This window comes from Anabrus simplex, chromosome 3 (genome assembly GCF_040414725.1).
Source record: "Anabrus simplex isolate iqAnaSimp1 chromosome 3, ASM4041472v1, whole genome shotgun sequence".
Lineage (NCBI taxonomy): Eukaryota > Metazoa > Arthropoda > Insecta > Orthoptera > Tettigoniidae > Anabrus > Anabrus simplex.
In genome coordinates this window covers 510,698,401-510,724,265 of record NC_090267.1, presented here as the reverse complement: position 1 = coordinate 510,724,265, position 25,865 = coordinate 510,698,401, and the positions used below count along the sequence as shown (strand labels likewise).

Genomic DNA, 25,865 nt, shown 5'->3' with positions numbered 1-25,865 from the left:
AAATACATTCTAAGTTGGTTATATAATAGTATAGAATGTTTACACGTACAATTTATAGCTCTTTATAACCTAGAAGTCATTTGTTCTCTGTACACAATTTTGAGGTTATCGCATATTGGACCCCCCTTTACTCTTTTTGGCTGTAAAATTGGGGGAAAAAGCGGTCTAATATGCGAGTAAATATGGTATTTATGCCTTATTGCTCAGTCATCCAAAATTTTGTGTAATGAAATAGTATCGTAACAAAATGTGTGGTGGAAGTGATACCTAGCAACCGTGCAAGCTGTGATGTAAGGTATGGATGGATGGCCAGACAGTGTTACCTAGCAACAGTGCAGGATGTGAGGTAAGGTGTGGATGGATGGATGGTCAGACAATGTTACCTAGCAACAGTGCATATGTGATGTAAGGTGTGGTTGGATGGCCAGACAGTGTTACCTAGCAACAGTGCAGGATGTGAGGTAAGGTGTGGATGGATGGTCAGACAATGTTACCTAGCAACAGTGCATATGTGATGTACTATATGCGCACTTTTTCTTGAGCCCGGAGCTCCCTAGTGCTGAATCGGTAGACCTCGGTTATCTTCGACATCCATATCGGCAACCTTTGAAACACAAACTATGAATCGCTTATTCATCGCTGTGCGACATCTGGCGTACACTTTATGTATTCGTACTGTTGTTGTTTACACAGCAAAGCCAAACTATATAATTCATGCTGGGAACAAGATTCGCATTGAGAAATGTTATATAATGTTAAATAATGTATGTGTGACACAATTGTTGATGTAAGATAATAAATGTTTAGAAAATTCATATCGATCGATCATATTATCGATTCAATTCAGATTTCATTTCCATCCAGTTGGCAGTATAACCGGAACTGGCAGCACTCCCTCCTTGCTCCTCACCCCGTAAAAATCGGGCTCAAGAAAAAGTGCGCGTATAGTAAGGTGTGGTTGGATGGCCGGAAAATGTTACCTAGCAACCGTGCAGGCTGTGTTTTAAGGTATGGATGAATGGATGGCCAGACAGTGTTACCTAGCAACCGTGCAGACTGTGATGTAAGGTAAGGATGGATGACCAGACAATGTTACTTAGCAACCGTGCAGGCTGTTATGTAAGGTATGGATGAATGGATGGCCAGACAGTGTTACCTAGCTGCCGTGCAGGTTGTGATGTAAGGTATGGATGAATTAATGGCCAGACAGTGTTGCCTAGCAACCGTGCAGGCTGTGATGTAAGGTAAGGATGGATGGCCAGACAGTGTTACCTAGCAACCGTGCAGGCTGTGATGGATGGACGGACGGATTGATTCCACTTCATTTATAACCATTAATTTAAAGTTCGTATGGTAATATCTACGAGAACCAGTTGGAAACTGTGAACTTGTCAAACCATGCCTTTTGACGGACCTCTATTGCTTGGATTAATTTAGATTGTACAGAACTTGATAGTAATTGCTTGGAAAATCCAGTATGCTTTATTGGGATTAACTTTATGGATTTCTTCTTCTTCTTCTTCTTCTTCTTCTTTTATGACCACATAGGATCACTTTAGTCAGTCCGTCGTTCAGGTCTCTTTGAAGGGATTGTTCGGGCTTTGCGGTCCTCCCAGTACTTCTTCAGACGCTCCGATCTTCGTGCCCTTTCCTCAGTTGAAAATGTGCGTGTTGTTGGTTTGTTTTGTGTAAGGGTAAAGCGGAGGTTTGTATTCTTGAGTTTTGTATTCAATTTTATCTTATTTTTGGTGTCTTCTGTTGTAAGGCCTATTTCCTTCAGATCCTCTCTTACTTCTCTGATCCATTTACATCCTGTTGTGGTATTTTTTGAGACGAGATTGTGTTGTACTAGTTGTTTCAGAAGTCTCGAGTCCTGCATCCTCATGATATGTCCAAAGAATCCCAGTCTCCTCTTACGCATAGTATCTGTAATGGGTTCTAGCTCTTTGTACACGACTTTGTTAGGTATTAACCGCCACTGTCCATCTTTCTGATATTTTTTGTTGATACAGGTTCTTCCAATTCTCCTTTCAATTTTCTGAAGTCTGTCAGTCTTTGATTGTTTATTCAGGTAAAAGAGTGCTTCTGCTGCATATGTAGCTTCCGGTTTTTAACTGTGTTGTAGTGTTTTATTTTTGTATTTATTGATAGACATTTCTTTTTGTAGATATCCCATGTTAATTTTTGTGCTTTAGCTAATCTATTTGTTCTTACTTGGATTGAGATTTTTTCATTTAAGTTATGTGTTATTACTTCTCCAAGATATTTAAACTGAGTTACTATTTTGATTTTATTACCATTTATGGTGACTTCTTTTAGCTGTGTTGGTTTTTGGGGCATAATTTCTGTTTTTTCAAATGATATTTTGAGGCCAATTTTATTTGCAATGTTTTGAAGTTCTGATATCTGGGTTTTTGCTTCTTTTATGTCCACTGCTAGTAATGCTAAATCGTCAGCAAAACCCAGGCAATTTGTTTTGATTTTTCGGCCAATCTTTATTTTGGGGGGACATTTTCTAAACCATTCCCATTACCATTTCTAGAGCACAGTTAAATAATAGTGGTGAGAGCCCATCTCCCTGCCGTAGTCCAGTTTTAATTTCAAATGTCTCTGATGTTTCACCCCTAAACTTCACTTTTGACTTGGTATTGGTGAGAGTCAATTTTATCATGTTTATTAATTTGGGGTGTAGTCCAAGGTGTCTTAAAATTTTAAACAGAGATTCTCTATGGATGCAATCATAAGCTTTCTTGAAATCTACAAATGTTATCACCATATCTCTGTTTCTTCTCCTGTTATAGTCCATTATCAACTTAAGACTCATGATCTGATCAGGACAGCTCCTCCAGGGTCTGAAACCTCCTTGATATTCTCATAGTTCTTTCTCAAGTTGTAAACTTATCCTATTAAGGATGATTATTGAAAATATTTTGTATGTTATGTCTAGGAGCGAGATTCCCCTGTAGTTATTAGGGTCGGTTTTGTCCCCTTTTTTGTGCAGAGGATGAATGAGGGCTGTTGTCCAGTGTTCTGGTAGTTCTTCTTTAATCCAGATAGAGACAAGTTGTTGATGGAGGGCAACTTTTGCTGAGGTTCCTGCATATTTCCAGATTTCCGCAAAGGTCTGATCTTCTCCTGGCGCTTTGTAGTTTTTAAATTTATTCAGAGCTTGGTAGACTTCCTTTATTGTGGGGGGATTGATGTTTTCTGGTGATGTTTTTATCGGGGTGTTGGTGTCCAAATGAAGGAGTTCTGTAGGTTCCTCACAATTTAAAAGCTTGTTGAAATGTTTAGCCAGAATTTCTGCATTGTCTTTATTGTTATGGGCCAGCTTACCATCTTCATCCTTCATCAGTAGGGTCGGGGGTTCATATTTTTGGAGCTGCTTTCTGAAGGTTTTGTAGTAGTCCCTTGATTTAGTTTTACTGAACTGTTCTTCAATTAACTGCAGGGTGTCCTTATGATGTTGTCTTTTTATTCTTCTTAAGACTTGGGTAGTTTCTTTTCTCTGTTTTACTAGCTTATGATAGGATATTTCTGTCTTTTGGGACTGATGTAATAGCCATGCCTGATGTCTTTTCTCCACTGTTTCATCACATTCACTGTTCCACCATTGGTGTTTTTTATGTGGTTTAATTGGAGCTAGGTCTTCTGCAATTTGTTTAAGGTTGTGTACTAAGTCTTCAAGTTTGTCTGTGATTTTTATTTTTTCAGTTGCTTTCTGGTAATTTTTGTTGTTGATTAGCTGGGTAGGATCTATTTTTCTTTTAGTTTTAAGGGCTTGCTTTTGTTGTCTCCTCTGGGGAGTGAGTTTAATTTTAACTACGTAGTGATCTGAACCTGTGTCTATTCCTCGGAGGACTTTGACGTTATAGATCTCTTTGTGGTGGTATTTGTCCATGCAGACGTGGTCCAGTTGCCATTCTCCTTTAGTGTAGTCAGGGTGTTTCCATGTTTTGAGTTTTTGAGGTTTCCTCTTAAAACATGTAGATTTTGAGATTAAATTATGGTTTCTACACAGGTCAACTAGTCTCTCTCCATTTTTATTTGTTTTCTTGTGTGCTGGCCATTTTCCGATGATGTCACGGTATTTTCTTTCTCTGCCTAGTTGAGCGTTGAAGTCGCCTATTAATAATTTTATATGGTGTTTGGGGATGTTATCTATGGTCTGGTCCAATAGGTCCCAAAATTCTCCTGTTTCCTCCTGGTCTTTTGAGGAGTTGTTTTTATCATTAGTGGGAGCATGGGCATTTATTATAGTGTAGATTTTATTAGATGCCTTTAAGGTGAGCGTTGAGAGTCGTGGAGACTGTGATCTGAATTCTTGAACTGAGTTTATTATTTTAAGGCTGACCAAAAATCCTGTTCCAAATTGTGGGACATTCTTCTCACTCTCTTCCCGGGTATACCTTTATGGATTTACTAATGACTTGAAAGCAACTTGCGATTATACTTCTTAACACTGGCTAGAATTACGCAGAGGCTCAAACTACCATGACTGGAATAAGTGAAAAAAAGAGTATAAATTATATTGTGTATGTGATTGTCGTGTTTGAATTCATTCATACTGCGGTGTATAGTCATAATTAGGAAAATACAGACTTGGACTTTCTGGAACTGAAATGTACTGTGTTGTTTTTCTGTTGCAGCCTTATTGGCCATTCAGCGAGTATGTTATTGGTCTGCAGCCATTGGCACAACCAAACCTGGACTACATGGCTCCTGAATGTGCACTTACACTGACTCATTCACCAGCCAGCGACATGTTCTCATTGGGCATGTTAATTCTGGCTGTGTACAATGCTGGTCAACCTTTAAACAACAATGGTGGTGACTGGAACTCCTATAAGAGGAACTGTATTGAGGTATCATATCTAGTGTACATACTGTATATCAGAATGGAAGAAAATATCATTTGTATGCAATATTGATACTATTAATGTATTTGTATGAATAATCTGTGCATATTTTTTTCAAAATTTGGTGACAAAAAGTTGGGGTGCAAGTATTATTTGTGTCAAGGTTGGTACAGTGCTCCTGACATACAAAAATCTGGAAGTTTGTATTATTCTGTCCACTCAGTTGCCAGATCTGTTCCTGCCATAAACAAGAAGCATGCTGCATACATACAGACTCACCCATATGAACTAAGACCGAATGCACAGTGTACGTACTCTGCGCTACGGCCGAACTTGTTGCGTGCGGCGACCCTGCTTTAAGCGTGTATACAGTCTTATATGATATCTTACCTTATAAATGAAGCTGGAAGTGTCGTCCTTCCTGGGTTATGGTAACCACATTCTGGCTGACGCGAGTGAGTTCTGCCACTGTAATGTTTCTTTCAGTTTACCCCACAAGTAAAAATCATACACTGTTAGATCTGGAGAACACTGCAAACACTTCCGAGACTTTAAGAAGGGAATGTTCTGCTGCGTGAGCAGGGGCTGAATCTTGTTGAAGCCACCCACACAGTTTTTCTTCTTCCATTAACTGATCTTGGTACAACTGTGCGTTTACTGTCTTCTCAAAAAACAGCACTAACAGCACCCCAAACACCAATATTCCTATCATAATAAGGGACTTCATAAACACCATTCAGAATTTCTGCACACCAGTAGCGAGAGTTATGACTGTTCACACGACCATTAAGATGAAACCATACTTCATCCAAAAAGAACACGATCACAATATGTCACTCTTGTGGCTGGATCAGCAGGTTTTAAACAATGGGCCCGTGTGATGTGTAACAGCTTTGTAGCTCTGTGTGCTCTTGTGCTAAGTTTGTGAGTGATTTATTTGGTGACCAAGATTTTCACCAATGTCACCTGGCTTTTCCTCTGTTAAAACTGTTCATGTGCGTGCATGTTTTTTATTGAGCACTGAGCCAGTAGCTTCAAATTTATTTACAATTACACAAATCTGTGCTCATGAAGGACCCGTCGAGCCGACTCGTACTTAAAATAATTTTTACATACGAAAATGCGGTGTTGCAATGATAACTGTCTCACCCTGTTGACAGACTGGCGAGGTGAAGAACTATGCGCACACCTCCAGTACTGCAGCTTTTGTATTGGAGAGTAAAAACGCTGCTTGGATAGTCTTGGTTTATATGGGAGACCCTGTATGGCATCATTTGCATGGTGTCAGTTTAAGTGGTATCGTGTTCAGGATGGGTCACGTGAGATATGGTTACAGCTGTACTGAGGAGAGGACTATATGATGTGTGGACACAAGTTGCAGTACGTGATTGGAGGGAAAATAAAGGTCTTCTTAAACATACAAATGGTATTTTCCGGGGATTTTGCAGTTTCCAGAAATCAAATGTGGCATGTATGAATGTGTGACTGAAAATACAGTTTGGATGTGGGGTCACGAGTAAAATGTGTTGGTTGTTAGCTATAGCAATAGCGGGAGTTAGAAAGTTATGAGTTTCAAGGCCTGCCGTGGATGGTTCACACGTATTTTTGAATGTTTACTCTGGCAAAACAGTAATGCAGTCCAGACGTTGGTATATTTCAAACATTATGAGTGACGAGTTCTTTCATAATTTACTGTACTGTAGTATTTTCAGTATAAGTAATCAACAAAGGCACACAAAAAACTATTTTTTTCATTTCAAAACTCCCCTCCTAAAGTTAGCGTGTGGAGATTATTTGTGTTTATAAGATACATACTGCACATCTACATTATGGATAGCTTTCAACGTTCTGTCTGTAAACCTTGCAACATCAACTGAGAGCTCTGACCTTCGTTCTTCTTCATTCGCCTCACGTAACTCCACCACTGAAGCTCAAATTTAGCCAAATCGATCTCCTTTTACCAATTCGATTCAGTATCTCTTTTTTCTTGATGCGGATTCGATCTATCCATCTCACCTTCAGCATTCTTCTGTAACACCACATTTCAAAAGCTTTTATTCTCTTTCTTTCTGAGCTACTTATCGTCCATGTTTCACATCCATACATTGCCACTCTCCAGACGAAAGTCTTCAAAAACATCGTAATTCCTGTATCAATGTTCGAAATGAGTAAATTTCTTTTCTTAAGAAAGGCCTTCCTTGGTTATGTTAGTGTGTATTTTATGTCCTCCTTACTTCTGCCATCGTTAGTTATTTTACTACCAAGTAACAATATTCATCTACTTTCTTTTAGACTTCATTTCCTAATCTAATATTTCCTGAATCACCTGACTTTGTTTGACTGCACTCCATTACTTTTGTTTCGGACTTAATTATTTGCATCTTGAACTCCTTCTCAAGATCGTCTGCAGTCTCAGATAAAGTAACAATATCATCGGCAAATCTCAAGGTTTTGATTTCTTCTCCTTGGATTGTGATTGCATTTCCATATTCCTCTTTGATTTCCTTTGCAGCCTGTTCTGTATAACCATTGAAAAGGAGGGGAGACGAACTGCAGCCTTGTGTCACTCCTTTCTGGATTGCTGCTGCTATTTTGATAAATCTATAGCCTAGTTTGTCCTTGATATCGGTGTGTGAAAAATCCCTAGGAGTCATTGTTGTTCTTCACTCCAGCCTGCTGGATACGGTTATAAATTAGCCTGTTCCAGTTTGTTCTGTCCAGCTACATTTACTGTTCCATCACGTATATGTATCTCTCTTCGACAAGTCTCTCCACACATGGTTTTCCCAGATGTGTCTATGCTTGGGACAGTCTGACCAAAGTATATTCTGTGAGTCGCGACAGGAATTATTCTTGACTTCCTTTTTATGGATGTCGTTGATCAGAACAGCAAGTTTACTGTGTTGTAGCCACAAAGACGCACACAAAATGCTGTCATTTTGTACACGTATTTATTTAGAACTATTTATCTACACATTACACATTAAACATGCATATAACCTAATTAATTGATTTCGTGTGTTTACCAAAATTTGCAGGTGGCAAGAAAGAGAACTTTTCATTCTGAGGTTTGTACACAGATGTAATGATCATGTTGCTTAGCTCCACAATGATTATTTCGATGTCGTTATCTTCAGGATAATGAGCACTGGAGACCTGGATTTACAAATACTCCCTCCTGGCCATGTTAAAGATTGGGTGAATTAGAGAGCACTGAATAGACTGCACTCTGGTGTTACGCAGTGCAGGGTCAACCAGAAGAAATGGGGTTTCGAAGTGGACAGTACCTTGTGTAAAGAGCAGACCACAGCCCATTTGCTGCAATGTAGTTCATGCCAATTCAGTTGCACAACAGAAGACCTTGTTAAAGCGAAGCCAAATGCACTTGTCGCAAAGTTTTGAGCTCACATAGTTTAATGTAGCTCTTCATCACTGAAGAATTTATGTTATGTTTTATGTTCTTTCCTTATATGTAATTTAAACTTATGTATGCTTCTGACACAATATAAATAAACAAAGTAACCTAATTAACTGCCGTCACAACAAAACGCCATATCAACAAACCACCATTGTTAACAACTGCCTGTCATGGAGCACATGGAGATTACAACCTTGAAACAGATGACCGCTTACAAGCATGTTTTCCACAACACAAGGTCACAAGTACAATCCCTGTTAAACCATAACTCCAACTAAGCAATAACTCGTCTCCACCATCGAGACCACCTCCTTATATATGTGCCTGGCCAGGCTTCTGGAAAGATATGTCATAACAGACCTTCTCATAAATACCAGAGTGCTTAAAGCCCAGATATAATGTAAAGAATATTTTCCATAGTTCTCGTCTTACCTAGTGCCATTCTGGATGTTACAGTATGTTTCACAATACTGTAGTGGATTACAAATCATATATATAGGTAATAATAAATTATATACTGTTAATTACAGGTTCTTACATTAACTGAACTAGTATAAATATCTATATACAGCACAAGTTTCATGACATAACCTCACAAACAGTGCGACCATCCGACTACATAAATAATAACAATACTAATACTAAATGGATGGAAACACTTTATAGCCATACATTACAAGTCATAATAATAAGCATAATCATAAAATAATAATAATTCGAGCTCGATACTTGCATTACTTACCCATGGGTGAGAGAATTTTGTTTTCAAGTTATATCAGTTTATCACACTTGCATCAACTGCTTACTTACTATTTCATCATCCCGGGAGAATACTGAAATGATCTACGTATTCCAGTTTCTTCACATTGCTCTGTTTTCAGACCTACTTGGGTCCTATTCATAAGTAACAGGCATGAAAGTAGCGAGAATGATTACTGGTGCAAATAGGAAGAATGGTAGGAGGGTTCTCAGTAAGAGCCGATAAAGGCTGAGTCAGAAATAAACTCGATGGGTGAACCCATACACACAAAACTGGCTTTGGCGATGGGCCCACGTGAAATGAAATGAGTGGAAGAGGCTAGGTTACTTAGGAGTATAATGGACTTGACCGTGGAGGCTGAGAAAGGTAGAAGACAGTCAGACTTGCTTTTAATAATTTAAATATAAGGTATGTACAACTAAACAAGGCCAAAGAGTGAGTTACAAGTGTAGGATTGTGGAGGCATATCGTTCATTTGTGGAGGCTTGAAAGGTCCAATGAAGGGGGGGTGGGTGTGTGTGTGTGTGTGTGCGTGCGTGCGTGCGTGCGTGCGTGCGTGCGTGCGTGCGTGCGTGCGCGCGCGCGTGTGTGTGTGTGTGTGTGTGTGTGTCAAAAATCGGTGGCGAATCTGCATGATTTCTATTAGCAGAATGCTTGTAATTTTCCTTATTTGCTTCTCTGTTCCAGTTAAAACAATTATCAATGAACAGACTGGAGTGTATTGCCGATGGACTCCGAGAATTTGTAAAAATGCTTCTAAATATAACCCCTGAACTCCGCCCAGATGCTCATCAATTCACCAAGGTTAGTAACTGTGAAATATACAGCAGCATTTTTAGTGCAGACATAAGCATTAGTTTTGTATTTCATCATGGGTCATACAGGTGCATTTGAGTAAATATATAAAGTGTTACCTCAACTACAGTGGTAACACTAAACAAGGCACAAACACAGTTAAAAGGGAGGGTAAGAGCACAATACACAATATAAGTAAACACTACACACTCGGAAAAACAGTAGCTAGCATACGCAGATCTCCAACAAAACAAGTACGTAACTATCAGTAGGGCCAACTAGTGAACGAAGATGGAAGGGCTGGGAACCTACCAAAGGCATGGACATGGCTTAGATAGCGGATTCCGAAATGAATCACCGTGATCCTTAGTTTTAAAAATATTATTTACAAGATAATTCTACATATACATTCCAAGTTATGAGCTATAAGTTCAGTGATATACATAGGTTGTTCGTAGCAGTGTAAATTCAAATTACAAATCAGCTGTACATCTAGTTACCAGTGCAGTAGTACAATGCAATTTACAGGTTATCCAAAATCTAGCGTACCGTACCCAAAGTGATACAAAACTATGAGAGGCAAACCCCAAGGGAAATACTATTAAACTACAATATACATAGTGAAACAAAACGGGAATGCCTCGGAAAACGAACAGGTAAGTCTAGCAGAAAAACTAAGGCGTCATAAGTAACTAATTTGGTGAATCTAGACGAGGTTAGGGCAGACTCCTGTATGAAAACCAAATCGGAACATTACGGAATTTTTAGCAGGAACGGAATTCAAGAGTGCTTACCCGAGGAGTGTGTCATCCTGAAAACCGGAGGGACGTCATCCAGATAGGCTGCTGGCAGACAGATAAACCGAGACCGACAGAATTCAGGAGACAGAATTTATTCGAACACTACCTCACTCACTATATATAGGAATTACTGGCCTTGGAGGCAACCAATCAGCGTGCACGTGTTCCTTATCGCCACCTAGACTCACCAATCACAACCTTACTTTCGATCGAGAACTTAGACTAACATTCTAGAATACGCATGATCGCGAAAGTCGTATTTTTCCAGAATAAACAGAACACACTTTCTAGAAGACATACCAACAAAGTAACACACCCAGTACAAAAGTTATGTAACTTTCTAGATCTTTCCAGGAATTATAGACAGAATTCTACTATTTACAAATGCCTATGTTACAACATTAGACAGTACAGGTTAGGTCATTAAATTATCTTATGCTCTACAAATAACAGTACAGGTTAGGTCATGATAAATAAAACATTATATGATACTTCGCCAATAAAGTCTTTAAAAAAAAATTACATTCCACTCATCCTACATAGTTCACTTGTAACATAAAGGATGAATTGCTCTCTTATGAATGTCCAATGGTATGAGTTCTCAATACAACAGAAAGAAGCACACACTCAATAAAGGCAGACTAGAATGGACAGCGAAAGTGAGAGAGAGATTGAGCAAATATGAAAAATATACAAACAAGGACATTTCAGATCATGTACAATGTATAGAGCCTTGCAGGAAGTAAGGAATTAATCATTCATTAACAATTATATAAATTGCACTAACCATGAAAATAATAGACCTGACTTTAAGTTAATACAGAAACATTAGAGAGATTCATAATAGAGTGGAACCTCAATTCTCCATTTTTGGAGGGACCCTGGAAAAAACCTACAACACAGGAAAACAGAAAATCCAGGAACGAATGAACCATCAACAATTTGACTAAAGATTACAAAAATGGAATGTGTATACTTACAATCTTACAAATATCCCTAAACCAAACCAAACTAGCCCCAGTGGGCCTTCCTCCTACCAAGCAACCGCTACTTGGTCCGAAGGCCTGGAGATTACGAGGTAATGCATGGTCAGTGTGACAAATACTCTTGGTCGTTATTCCTAGCTCTCTAGACCGGAGTCGCCATCTCACCATTAAATAGTTCCTCAATTAAAAGTAATCGTAGAATGAGTGAACCTGGAACTAGCCCTCATGTCAAGGTAAAAATGCCTGACCTGGCCGGGAATCGAACCCGGGCCCTCTTGGTGAGAGGCAGGCAAGTTAGACCGCGGGGCGGGCTTTAAACATTACTTACCGACACGCGACTTAAAAATCTCGAAATTTTACATTCAGTTTTACTGGGGAAACTACGTCAGTTTCCTGTGAAAACTTCTTTCAGTTTAGCAACTTTGATCAGCCGAACCTTTTGAAAAATCTAATCCCCGTAACGCCAAGTCAAACGATGATCGACCACAGTAGTTTTTAATTCTCTAATCTAATAAAATAAAGCACACGTTAGATACAAAAGCGCCCAACCTGATGGCAAAATCCCTTTTTTTTAATCTTTTGTTGTAATTTGGTCACCGGTATACTGTTCATAGTCAGTTTATGGAAATCTTGTACCGGGTAAATTAGCCCTACATCGGTTTTTAAAGGTTATGTTGAACTCGAGAATACAGTATGGTTTCCAATGTAAATTTCGATTCTCAAGTTTTCAAATGCATTACATTCAATTCTGCCCGTCACTAATCACAATCAAATTGGAAAGAGAAAAGATATCATTAACACTCCCAAAATTACGGTCATTTGCGACCTTGAGCTCAGCTGGAAAGCGCGCTCGTTGTACAAATTCACAATTAAGTATTTATTTATTTTCCACCTAGTCGATACAATGATTGCTTAAGGCAATTTAATGGTTAAAAGTGGTACATGTTTCGTATATTATCAACATCTTCAGCCACATAACACTGTTTAGATGAAAAGTATATAAATTGACAAAGTAACTCAAAAATTCAATTTATGTATTTTTCATCTAAACAGTGTTATGTGGCTGAAGATGTTGACAATATACGAAACATGTACCACTTTTAACCATTAAATTGCCTTAGGCAATCATTGTATCAACTAGGTGGAAAATAAATAATACTTAATTGTGAATCTATTGAAGTGCGATATGGACCATGAAGCTGATTTTACGTAACTCGCTGTACAAGTCGGTATGAGTGTGAAATGATGCGAAGTTTTCAAATGTAACATGCGCAAATAAAACAACTGCGGTTTTTATAACATTTTAACACAAAAATGTGAAATTCTCAGTCTTATATTAGGACCAAAACGGTAATAGGCAACCCCAAAACCTCCCATGGCTTTATTTATGTAAGGTGTAACATCTGTTCTGGTCTCTATTACATAAGCATATACAATAATATTAAAATACTAAAAAATAAGGAGGAGTAGTTTCGATTCATGCCTGAAAGCCCAGTGACTATACAGTACCCTGAGGGAAGTGCCGAAAACCTCTTCGGCGATATACTCAAAAAAAGTAAAAAAATAAAAAAATAAACATCTAACCCTGGACATAATGTAGACGTTTTGCAAGTACGAACATTTGACGAAACTCATTTTACCTTCAAGTAGAGCTGTCAAAATGCGCTCTGTCTCCTTCCAGTTGTTGTGGACACTATCTGCTTTATGATTTCCGAGGATTCTCTAAACAATACCACCCGAATGCGATGCTAAGACGGTCCCTTATGCAAGTTCACCGCCAATCGCTTTTCCAGTAAAGTACTTCCTCAAATTACCGTAATGACGGGATGTTACCACCAAGATCCGTAAGTGTGCCGTAGCCGTCCTTTCGTGAGATACAGTTTCTTGAAAAACGCGTGATCGAGGATTTAGTGTTGATAGGACGGAAATTTGTGGACAGTTTATCCGGGAAATCGTTTCTTCGAGGAACGGATAATGCGGGATTTTTACAACGTGATTTAATTAAGATGCTCACGGGACCAGGTAATTTGAATGAATAATACAGGAAAACGTAGTTTCTGGGAACGTATAATCGAGGTTCTACTGTAATAGTACTAGAAGTCAACAACTTCCAAGTATCTTTATGAAATGAAATTGCGTATGGCTTTTAGTGCCGGGAGTGTCTGAGGACATTTGGCTCGCCATGTGCAGGTCTTTCAATTTGACACCCTTAGGCGACCTGCACATCATGATGAGGATGAAATGATGATAAAGATGACACATACACCCAGCCCCCATGCCAGAGAAATTAACCAATGTTGGTTAAAATTGCCGACCCTGCCGTTAATCGAACCCGGGACCCCTGTAACCAAAGGCCAACACGCTAACCATTTATCCATCGAGCTGGACAGTATCTTTATACACTAGCTGCAATACCCATTGCAGGCCAGATATTTATTTATCAGGATAAATAATGGGCATTCTCGAAATGCAAAAATATCCATTAACTTTGGATACCAATATAAATGATCCGTTATTGGACATTATAAATTTTCCAGCTAACTCATTCCTGGTTGCCAGCGTTTCGCCCCCGTGTGCTTTGGATAGCTTGTGGCTAAAGTGGTGATACTTGAAATCTTATCATCTACACAATATGTTCATCCTATTTCAAACAGGAGGATTTTAAAGGAAGTCATCTTCTGCGATGGTCAATTTTTGTGTGGTGGAGGCTGTCGAGCATGTTAACCTAGGCATCGGGATCAATGGCGATGTCATTAACAACATCTGCTTTGCTGGTGATACAGTTGTTAGCCAGTAGCCATACTGTTCTTCAAATTATTATTAATAACTGTGACATGTGTGTATGTGAATCTTCATCTTACCTTTGATTTCGACCACCTCCATTGCGACATAATATTTAACATGAGCACGGGTTTCGATCTTGAACAACCGCGCATGCGGCCCGCATTCTACTGATCTCTCTCTTCTCCCTTTCTCTTGTTTCTGAAATCAGTTTTTGACATAACGGCGATCAGCTGTCATGATTGTTCCCGAATTCTTGGCTTGCATATTTAAGCCGCCAACCCATCATGTATCACCAGTTCCTGCTGGTTTTGGGCACTCCACTACATCTTCAGGGAGCTAGTTCATCCGTCTGTATTATGAGTAGAGCCCTGCGTGGATATACAAAATATTATCATCCGCTTCGCATCCGCACTTCCTTCATCCACATCCGTGGTTATTGTAAATATTGAACTATACCGAAGGTATTGAAACGGATAGATTCCTTAACAAAATACTGAACCCTTTAGGTCCATATTTAGGGATACCTACCTACCTTTCTTACCTATCAGCAAAGTTCATGAGATCTGTCTCTTGGGTCGTATCGGGTTCTTCGTCACTTGCTGAGGTAAAGGTAGGGTTCAGTAATTCTAATCTATCTACTTTGAATGAAAGGTCTGTTTAAAAGATTCCATTTTATTCAGGAAATTCTGAAGCATTCTGATATGTCAACGGTATCATAGAAGTCAATTGTGTCCACTGGACACCACAATCATTTTTACATAAAGGTCAGAACACTTGTGTGAGCCTTTGACGTAACTGCCTGATGGGCATTCTTACTAGAAACCATTGTCTCAATTATTAATTATTTAAGAAAGGAAAGTCTGGAAATCCTTAAATTCGGCTTCCATGTGAGACCACATGTACCATCATAGTGATTCGTTATGGTCCAGCCCTCGTAACACGAACTCTGGACTCTGGGTATAATTAAGGCAGTCCAATCGGTGTGTGCCACACAGTGGTTATACAACATGGACCCTTAATTGAATCGATGTGACCTGCGTCTATGTCATGGACCGACATCTAAACTTCTAAGTTACTTTAAAGTCATTGTGGATGATGACCGCAAGGAAAGTGATGCTACAGTGGCATATGGCCCTAATCTAAGTCACTGATGTTGATGACCCCTTGACCATCCAAGTTTCTAAGCTGAAGGCTAAACATAATTAAGTTACATCGGTTGATGACCAAAGTTTCCACTTTACTATCCCCAGCACATTCACTGCTCAATCAATCAAAGTTAAATAATTACAACAATAGCAATGCTCACAAATTTTGTGGCAGTAAAATCCATTTCCTTCGGATATGTCCCCTTAATCGTTACGTTACCATTTAAATATTCCCCAGAAAACAAACTAAGATTTCCAGAATGCATCTCCAAGTTATTCGCTTGATTAAAATGCGGTTTCACTGAATTTAATAATTAAATAAATTTAAATGATTTAATGAAATCTTAAAGGACAACAAATTCTATCTCCGCGGACTCTGGTTTCTTCACATATTCCTTTGCTTATCTGGCTGGAAAAGAATTGTTACATAATTCATGTCCAGTTATATATCTTGTCTCATGATCTCACACTTTAAATCTAATCTAATCCTAGCCATTATTAACACTTGGATATCCTAATAATCTACGTACAAACCAAAAGCAACTCGCCATATAATTACGATGTCATATCTCGTCATAACATTTATAAAGTTTGCGCACCCCTCACAGACAAACAATCACCACTACCATCGCTCTATATTTTGGACAACCCTGAATTTGGTTACTCTTGTTCATTATACTCGAAGTTCGTGGTTTCAAATGTTCATTACGTCCCCAATTAAACAAATTTACAGTATTCCACAATACTCAGGTTATTACCGGATGAAAATTTCAACTAGATTCCATAATTATTTATCTCCGTCGCCACGAATGAAATCTCAGTCCTACACGTAAACCACTACATGTCCCGTTACAACCCGTTTCCCTTTCGATCCGCTGGCGGTCTCAACTACAAACAACCCCTCCCTGTCTGTCAATCTCGATATGGAACATCTGTTCATCATGCCTGACTGACCTCAAAGAATGAAACGTTTAACTTCGCAAAAGACTAATTGCAACATACGATATTCCTGACCAATAAAATGCACATAGATTATGCTTCAAGATGCCCACAATAAATATACGCGTCGCAAATTAATACCGCTATGGATTTCTATATATTTCTTTCCATTCCCAGCATTATAAAATATTCCTCGGGCTTCCATGTCCCGGTTTCACTTGACAGGTCTAACCTGATTCACAAATCTCATCTGAACTCACACGACAACTAACCTCTGTTTCCCTACTCGCAACTATCATCGACAAAGAACTGGAATAAAATCCTTACTAGAATTCATGACGACTAATATGCACATGCATTAATAATGAACAACTTCGCATAACATCATTTCGTATTTAATAACTGGATTTTCACGAAAATGACTGAAAATTTCTACTAGATCTTTTTATTGCCAGTCAGACACAGTTTAAAATGGGCCTAGAAAAACATTTCCCTCCGTGAACAAATTCATCACACTAGATTCTCACCCGACAGCGCGCTTCCACTCGATTGAAAATGAGTAACCATGGATTTCTATATTCTTTACGTCCAAATTTCAGACAGAAAAAATTTTTGCGTTGAATGAACATCTTAATTTGACATCACAAAATATAGGCAGCAAACACACGGAAATGACGATCTACATTGGACGTGATATCACTTCGAAACCCTATTCAATAACTTTTTACATCATCATACGGCACTAGCAAGACTTCAAAAATTTTATCCAAGTGAAAAATAAACAAATGACTCTTTTAGTCGTATTCTAACATTTACAAAACTTAATAGGGGTGACCACTGCGTCGTATATCCCCATTCAAATACACATTTAGAGATCATGAAACAAGATATAATAGGTAGTAAGATGGAAAGTCACATGCCTTATGTAGTCATGCCAGTGGCCAGTGTTCGTCATAGGGCTCACCTGCGAGCCTGGCATTTTTATTTAGCCATTTTTACATTTCTGGCTTTACAGATTATTATATTTCTTCAGGTTTCCTGGAATAAAGCATCAAAAAAAAGAAATGCCCTTCACTTTTTTTCTTTGAGCGCACACGATGGACTGTAATTACTTCCGCACACGAATTACTTTAATTATCACAGGAGAATTTATTCAGTACTTTGACCGTCCTATCTGGTACAATTATTTCCACTCAAGAAACCTATCTCCACATGGAGTCAAGACCCCAGCCACAGTGGCTAAAATCTGCGGTTGAACTTAGTCTACTTTTGTTGTTTGATTTCACAGAGCAGCTCAGCACTTTATCGTCCGCTTCGTACCATAAAATGCAGATGAAGGAGACTTCGTCATGGCGCCCCTTCATATTTATAGCAGTTATCCCCTCTCTTCGGGCATCTCCCTTTGCCGCCAAAAAAATTTCTATAAATTTTCTGACTTAACTAAACTGTAATTACAAGAGTTTTGAAAGTGACTACATACTTGCTACATTTCTGGCGGTAGTGTTCATGGACATTTAAAATTTATACGGGTTCGATTTGTGGGATAATTGACCTCCTTTGATAGGCACTATATTTTCTTGACTTGGCTTGGGGCACGCCATATACACACGCTTTGAAATAGTTCACAAAACTGACTTAAGATTCTTCCGCCGTTGACACGTGCGACTGACGTCACGTATCCCAGATCGTGGGACCGAAGGTAATCACCCCTTCGTCACGTGTCAAATCCATGCCATCAAGAATCAAACTTCTAATTAAATTGCCAATTTACGCATAATGTTCTTAGGGCACAAAGGTCATGGGTTCAATACAATAGGCCTGATACCTAGCACCAGAACCCCACAGTGACAGGTTTATTAGAAATTTCCTCTTTATTATTTATTATTATTGTGTGCTAGCTGATGATGGCCAAGAGAGGCCAAAACAGGTACTAGTGCAATAATTCATTCACAATAAATAGTATTGATGGGTGGAACATTTTTCTTGTCTATTACATAGAAATTTCCTCAGCGACTACAGACATATTGAGTGGTTCTCTTTTGGAACCTTTGTTCATTCCACTAAATGCAGGCAGGAGCCAGTTAGGATTAGGTCATATTTACGGCTTTATGGTCTCAAGGCTCTTTATATATCACCATTCTCCCACATCAATGCCAAGGGTCACCTAACTTCATTATTTACAAATTGTCAGCAAAATTTTCCGCACTGTCATACAGTTTGTATCCTCCAAGACAGTAACTTTGCGGATATCCGCATCCGTGCTGGGCTCTAATTATGAGGTGAGAGAGGGAGAGTTGTGGTGCCCATTTTGAAACTGGCGCATTATGAAGATAGTTCCAGTTTGTGCAAGCTGGTTCGACCTGTGAATAGTCAGCTGTGCTCAAGTCTTTGCTGAGCTCGGTATATAAAGAAGAGGCACAGCAGGAGAGACCAGATGACCGTCTAGTGGTTGACTTCACTGTACTGCAGATGCATAGGGCTACTCCCTATTCTGAAGTGTCAGCACAGGTGGACGAAAGTCAACCGAAAGATATCACCTCACAAGAAATCTAGATTACCAAGCTCAATAGCTGCAGTCGCTTAAGTGCAGCCTGTATCCAGTATTCGCGAGATAGTGGCAGTCCTGAAGATGGTTTTCCATGGTTTCCCATTCACAGACCAGGCATATGCTGGGGCTGTACCTTAATTAAGGCCACAGTCACTTTCTTCCCACTCCTAGCCCTTTCCTGTCCCATTGTCACTATAAGACCTATCTTTGTTAGAGCGACGTAAAACAGCTTGTAAAAAAAAAATAGAAATCGAGATTTCAGCTTGATCTGCAAGCTAATTTCAACCATCTAGCCAAATATTTCCTTTCAGAGTCTTTATACTTTTGCTACAAAACTTTAGTTTGTGTTCTGGCAACATAGAAATATGTACCTTGTATATATATCATTTGGTAGAAGTATCACAAGACAGCAGTTAGTGTCACATTCATAGAAGCTTAACTTGTATATAGAAAATTATATAATTATATAATTATATAATGTTTTACTTTGGACATTTGTATAAAACACGGGGAGAGAGAGAGAGAGAGAGAGAAAGAGAGAGAGAGAAAAATTTTCTTCTGTAAATTTTTAATATTCAAGCCTTTACTAGTCATCTTTCCTACTCTTAACCCAACGGGTTTGGTCGACCAGAGTAAACATGTTGTGTGCTCTTGTTTATGAACCTGATATCTGATGTTCTACTCAAAACTTTTGCGTCAAGTAAGAATTAACAATATAGGTTTAGTACAGGATTACTACGGTCTGTTTTGGAGTGTGAGCAGCTCAAACATTTTTCCTGTGAAAATGAACTTATTCTTCCTTTAGTTTTCCCTTTTTATGCTAGACATTCCCGTATCTAGGTTACTTCCCTTTCATCTTCTGTTTCCATTTTCCATAACCCAAAGGTGTTTTTCTAATTCAATGCACGTAAAGTTGAGGGAAACGTTGTTACGAATGTACGTAAAACCTTCAAAGTCTTTCTCTAACTAATGTGGACCAACTGCATTGTCTTTTCTTTTAAAGTATGAGCTTCTGAGCCTGGAGGCTTGTTCCTCCACCAGGTAACCTGTCTCTTCTCGCGTTGATCTTTCTTACAAATTAATCGTTGAGATGCTCCTATTTGGATACATCAGTGTACATTAGAGTCAACATTTCATGAAAAAGTAAATGTATGTAAGATGCTCAGATGGTGGAAAACTTTTATATAATCAGGTCAGGAAATTTATGTTAATTTTTATCTTTCCCCAAATTTCTAATTCAGAATTAAAGCTCACGAAATTATGCAGGTATATATTATATTAAGTGTCAGGAATTATGAAAGTAATTCTTTTTAATAGTTATTTGTATTTTTTACAGATACCATTCTTTGAAGATGTTGGTGTCAAAACACTCAATTACCTGGATTCTCTATTCCAATGGGACAATCTTCAGAAATCTCAGTTTTACAAAGGTCTACCCCAGATTATACAGAACTTGCCTCATCGTGTATGTATATACAGGTTCGTTATAAAATACATATATTGGTAAGCTGTTAGGTAATTGCTCCATGCTGCAGGTAAATTACTCCTGTGTTTCTATTCCAGGATTCTCCCATGCCTGGTAAAAGAGTTTGTAAATCCCAGTATGGTTCCATTTGTTTTACCAAATGTGTTGTTGATTGCTGAAAACTGTTCGAAAGAAGAATTCTACCAGCACATATTACCTCATCTGAAGCCTGTGATGAAAATGCAGGACCCTATACAGGTAATGCTGTATATCTCGTATTCATTTCAGGTGCTTTATTGAACTTGATACAGATGTTACCAGCAAAGTATTAAAAGTAGGTATTATGTAGAATACCCAGTGATTTTAGCAGTGTCTAAAATCCTCTTTTTAAAAATTATCTTTATACTTCTTGTAGGCTTTATAAAGAATTTTAAGAGCTGTTAATGGTAAAGTTCTGTAGAAGTTCTTTATAATGAGAATTCATAACAGCAAAAAATTTACTCACTATAGTGGATTGCTGTTATATCCAATTTTCTGTAAAAGTGAAGTGGAGGGAAGGCAGTCTCTCTTGCATTAAAATCTGTATTAAATAACAATCAGTTTGTTCAAAACTTGCATTCTTGGAGATGGTTTCCATATTACAGCTTACTTGTTAGTTACTTTTCTAATTGTGATAGTACATGAACGCATATGTTCGATTTCAGTCTTTTTTTATTTACAAGTTTGCTTTACGTTGCACAGCGTGGAGACGATGGGACAGAAAAGGGCGAGGAGTGGGAAGGAAGTGACCATGACAGCTGCAGCATTTGCCTGGTGTGATATTGGGAAACCACGGAAAGCCATCTCCAGGGTTCTAACCCACTATCTCCCGAATGAAATATTCAGCTTCATTCTTAAAATTTGTATTAGCATCACTCCAGAGGCTTCTGTGGCAAACGGTTCAGTTTTCTTATTCAAACAGCGGTAACTAACGAAAACGTATTTCAAGCGCCAGTTCTCACTATACATTTACATGGGAATAGCCTTTCCGAAATTTAACCAGACATGAGAAAATGTAAACGGACCTCTGAAATCAGTGATGCACTCTGCCGTATCTTTTGGTGTATCTCGTTGCTTAATTTCAGTACATAGCAGTGTAATTCAGCGATCATTTACTTCAGCCTTTATTTCTAATGACTTAACAATTGTCATATGCAATGTTATTTATGTATTTATTGCAAAATACGTATTCTCCTTTCATTTTGAATTTTGTTTACAGTAAATCATCCTCTGGAGTGATACTGCAACAATTTTTCAGCATTAAATTGAACCTTTGCGTTTGTGTTGTATTGAAATTAGAAAAATAACTAACGAGTAAGCCGCGTCAAGTATGAAAATCATCTGCAAAAACGCAAGTGTTTTGAAGAAACTTATTGCTGTTTCATACCTACTTTAATGTGTGTATTTGGCGGGGGGGGGGGGTCCGCAACTGCTACAAAAAATCTGATACAATGACAATCCACTATACTGAGTAAATTTGTCGCCGTTATGAGTTCTCGCTGTAACGGACTTCTACTGTAATTACGTCCAGAGAAAATTGAAAAATAGAGCCATTGGTCACGTGGATATTACTCTGCTGCGATGATGATTGTTTGAAAATTATTTGATAGCTTTTTCTCGGAATAATCTCCCACTGCCTTCCTTCATTCTCTTCTTCATTTGTGTGATTACATTTTTGGTTTACTGTTCTTACTCTGGTCTAGTGATCATACAGGAAAGTTACATCTTACTTGGACTTGAACCAGTCATAATTTAGGACATCTCCCACAAAGAGCACTTGTCCAGGGCATTGAAGATTTGATTTGCATAGAGTGAGTGTGCACCATACCTGCTTTATCCATATAGGCTGTTGTTACAATGGGCTCACCAACCATTGTGATTTGGGGAGAAGAGGGCATGAAGGTTCAAGAACAGTTGGATTGTGGTGAATGGGAAGATTGAAGAATGTGGATTGAAAATAAGTGTAGAAAAGAGTAAAATGCTTGTTATGACTAGAGGGGAGAAAGAAGGGAAAGGTCAGATTAGACTTGGAGACAAGCCCGTGGAAGTAGTGGAGATGTTCAAATACCTGGGGAGTGAATTAATGAAGAATGCTCTACTGGATGCTGAGATTACTAAGATGATTCAAGCTGTAAGAAACATGTTATGGGACAAGGTTGTGCCAATGGAAGCAAAGGAAACTATGTACAAGATGTATTACGTACCCATAACAACTAACGGAGCAGAAACTTGGACAATGACAAAGAAGGATGCGAGTCGAATGCAGGCAACCAAAAAGAAGTTCTTGAGGACTATGATACAGAAGAGTAGAAGAGACAAAATAAGGAATGAGAAAATCAGGGAAGAAATTGGAGTGGAAAAAATGAATGATAGAATAGAGAAGAGCCGACTAAGATGGTTTTGGCACATAAAGCGAATGAGTGACGAAAGAATGCCAAAAAAGGTGATGGAAATGCAAGTCCGAGGAAGGAGAGGCCGTGGACGGCCGCGAATGGAATGGAAGGACACAATCCAACGCAGTATTATAGAAAGAAACCTGGACTGCGACACAGTGTTGGAGGAGGAGTAGTGGAAAGATCGAAGAAAGTGGAGAGGAACCATATTTTTCCCTACACGGCTACAGCTGGATAAAGGGAAATGATGATGAGAGTGAGTTGGCTGTAAGCTTGCAGTCGGGAGAGGATGGTTCAGTCCTCTATGTCCCTAGCCATGGAGAGAGTTTTTACATGGTTTTCCATATTCTTATCAATCAAACACTTGACCTGTATCATGGGAGGAGACGTTGGTCGAAAAAAATTTGCCATGTTAAACAGATGGATCCACCTTTTCAATACTCTATTATTATTATTATTATTATTATTATTATTATTATTATTATTATTATTATTATTATTATTATTATTATTATTGTTACCGTGTTTTGGTGGTAGGTAGAGGTGTAAGAAGGTGCGGGCGTGAATGGGTCTCAAACTACGGAATCAAAGTTAATGTAAAAGTTAACAAGGTTATATTTCCTTTTCAATATTAAGTAATAACAAAGAACAGGTACTTAGTAGCCGAAACACAATTTGAAATGTACAATTACAGGGATTACAGAGTTTGGGCTTCGAGCCCTGAGTTCACAATTTTGAGCAACTAGCCTAACTTTCCGATATACACATTTTAACAAAGGGGCAGAAGACCCCAATCAAACCCTGGAGCACTTGCTCCAAATTACACAGTAAAGCCTCCTCGAGGCATACAACACTCCGTTTCCAAAAGAGCCACACGCTCTTTAATTTAAGCCTCTCCTAGGCCACACCAAACTCCACCTTCAAGTTGTCCTCAACGGACATAAACACAGGGGTAAAATACCCAATCTACTGAGGTCTATTAAATGAAAAGCAGGTTAATTAAATGACCTCTAAAACAATTTGAGAGGAGGCGAACTTGCACTCCTAATACACTTGGTTTTCAAAACCTACTTTGGCACTAGGCCGTTATCACAAGGGCTAATCCCATACTACAGAGGTGACTTAATAGCAATTTACATTACATTACGGAAGAATTGGTTGAGAGAATAAGTTCACCTCAAGACGATGTGAGTGGGAGCTCGAGAGGGTTAAGCACTCTCTATCCCGATATGTCGTTTTAAAATGGAATAGATACCAGTTGTTTTTACATTTTAGGAAAAGGTTACATGGTTGAACGCTTAGAACCCGCCCCGAAAGTTAAACTGCTGAGCAAGAAAAGAAAGAATTTATTAATCGGCCATTACCTTATTGTTGACCGCCGCCGAGGAAAGAGGCGCTTCCCGCCTCCTGCTATGTACTTAATACACTGAAAGATGGAACAGAAGTGGCCCGGAGACCCTAAAATCAGCAGTTTATATACTCTCGCGGAAGTTTCTAGGCGTTAGGGGAATGAAAACACCCGCCCACAATGTTTTTATTGGATAGGACCCCGCAACAGATACAAGTTGGGGGAAGATACACCAGATTGGTCAGAAATTACTAAAAGAAATTCGGGATTGGATAAATCTAAAACAAAGGGGAAAAAGAAGGGTATACAGCCAACTTAAACAATAACAGAAAGAAATTTAACAAGAAACAAACTTTTGAAATAAAATTTTCTCCAACAAAATAGTTCTTTGACTCCGCACTAGGGTGCGCTATTGTTGATCTTCAGTAGTGTCCTCTAGAAGAGAAAGTTCACACTTCTTACTTCAAGCGAAACAAAAACACATCACAAGTGACACAGTTCAAAAACTCAAAATTTTCCACGTGGTGACATCTTCTGAGAAAGTAGAGAATTAATAGAGTAGATAAAGTTCAACCTTCCTCCAGAAGAGGAGTTTCAACTGGCGCAACTTTTAAATAAACGGTGTAGAGGTGTACCGCCCGGGACAATTATTATTATTATTATTATTATTATTATTATTATTATTATTTATTATTATTATTATTATTTCGTATGGCAAAACAAGGATACATTATAAATACATATAAATACATATTTCTTAAATAAGTATGTAATTTACAGGCCAGCATTCAAAACGTAATGTTATTAAGTTGAACCAAATAAAAGTTACAACCTGTTCATTTGGGACCGGTTTCAACACATTTGAAGTGTCATCATCGGCCAATTAGCAAGGCAGAGCAAAACTTAAATCATAAAGTTCTAAAAACACATAACACAATGATCACAGACAAAAAGTGTACGTAGAATAATTAACACTATTTCGTGTCGAAGCAATTCCAGTTGATGTTCATAACACAATGATCACAGTCAAAAGAGTAAAAAGAGCACAAGATTATACTTGTTGACTTGAGGTTAGTTAAAATGGTGATGAGAAAATCGAAAAGGGCATTAGGTGATCAATCTTTCACAATTTACACAATACCCTCTCATGCTACTTGCTCCTTCCACTACGCCCCCATGATCCTCCTTAGATATTCCCCCCTCCCTTTTTCTTCCCTTTCCTTCCCAGCCTTTAATTAGCGCTCATTATTCCCCACCCTTTTCTCTATTTTTCATCTCCCATACATTTATCAATCACCATGGCAAACTGTTCGAGTTGAGCCTCACATTGTAATTATTAAAAATTTATTTTTAAGATTTATATATCCACTTTGAATTTTTGAAATTAAGTCCTATACTGTATTCCTTAGACTTCAATTAAATTGCTTTCCTCTCTTCAGCCGAAAAAACAAATGATTACAAGACCTTTGCCTAGCAACAACTGCGTATCGCAAGTTTGATTTCATAACGAGTTATCCTTCAAGTTTTCATCTTAGAATATGTCCTTTAACTCGTTATTAACCTTTAATACAAAATCTTCATACATC

At 38.4% G+C, this 25,865-nt stretch overlaps 1 protein-coding gene across 1 annotated transcript in view; it reads left to right on the top strand.

Annotated features, from left to right (window-relative positions):
* LOC136867497 (SCY1-like protein 2) overlaps positions 1–25,865 on the top strand; it is a 139,953-nt gene that overhangs the window by 35,821 nt on the left and 78,267 nt on the right. The window contains exons 5-8 of the mRNA XM_067144706.2: positions 4,650–4,865; positions 9,725–9,841; positions 20,371–20,513; positions 20,598–20,757. Coding sequence (XP_067000807.2) covers positions 4,650–4,865; positions 9,725–9,841; positions 20,371–20,513; positions 20,598–20,757 — 636 coding nt within the window. The remainder of the gene's footprint in view (positions 1–4,649; positions 4,866–9,724; positions 9,842–20,370; positions 20,514–20,597; positions 20,758–25,865) is intronic.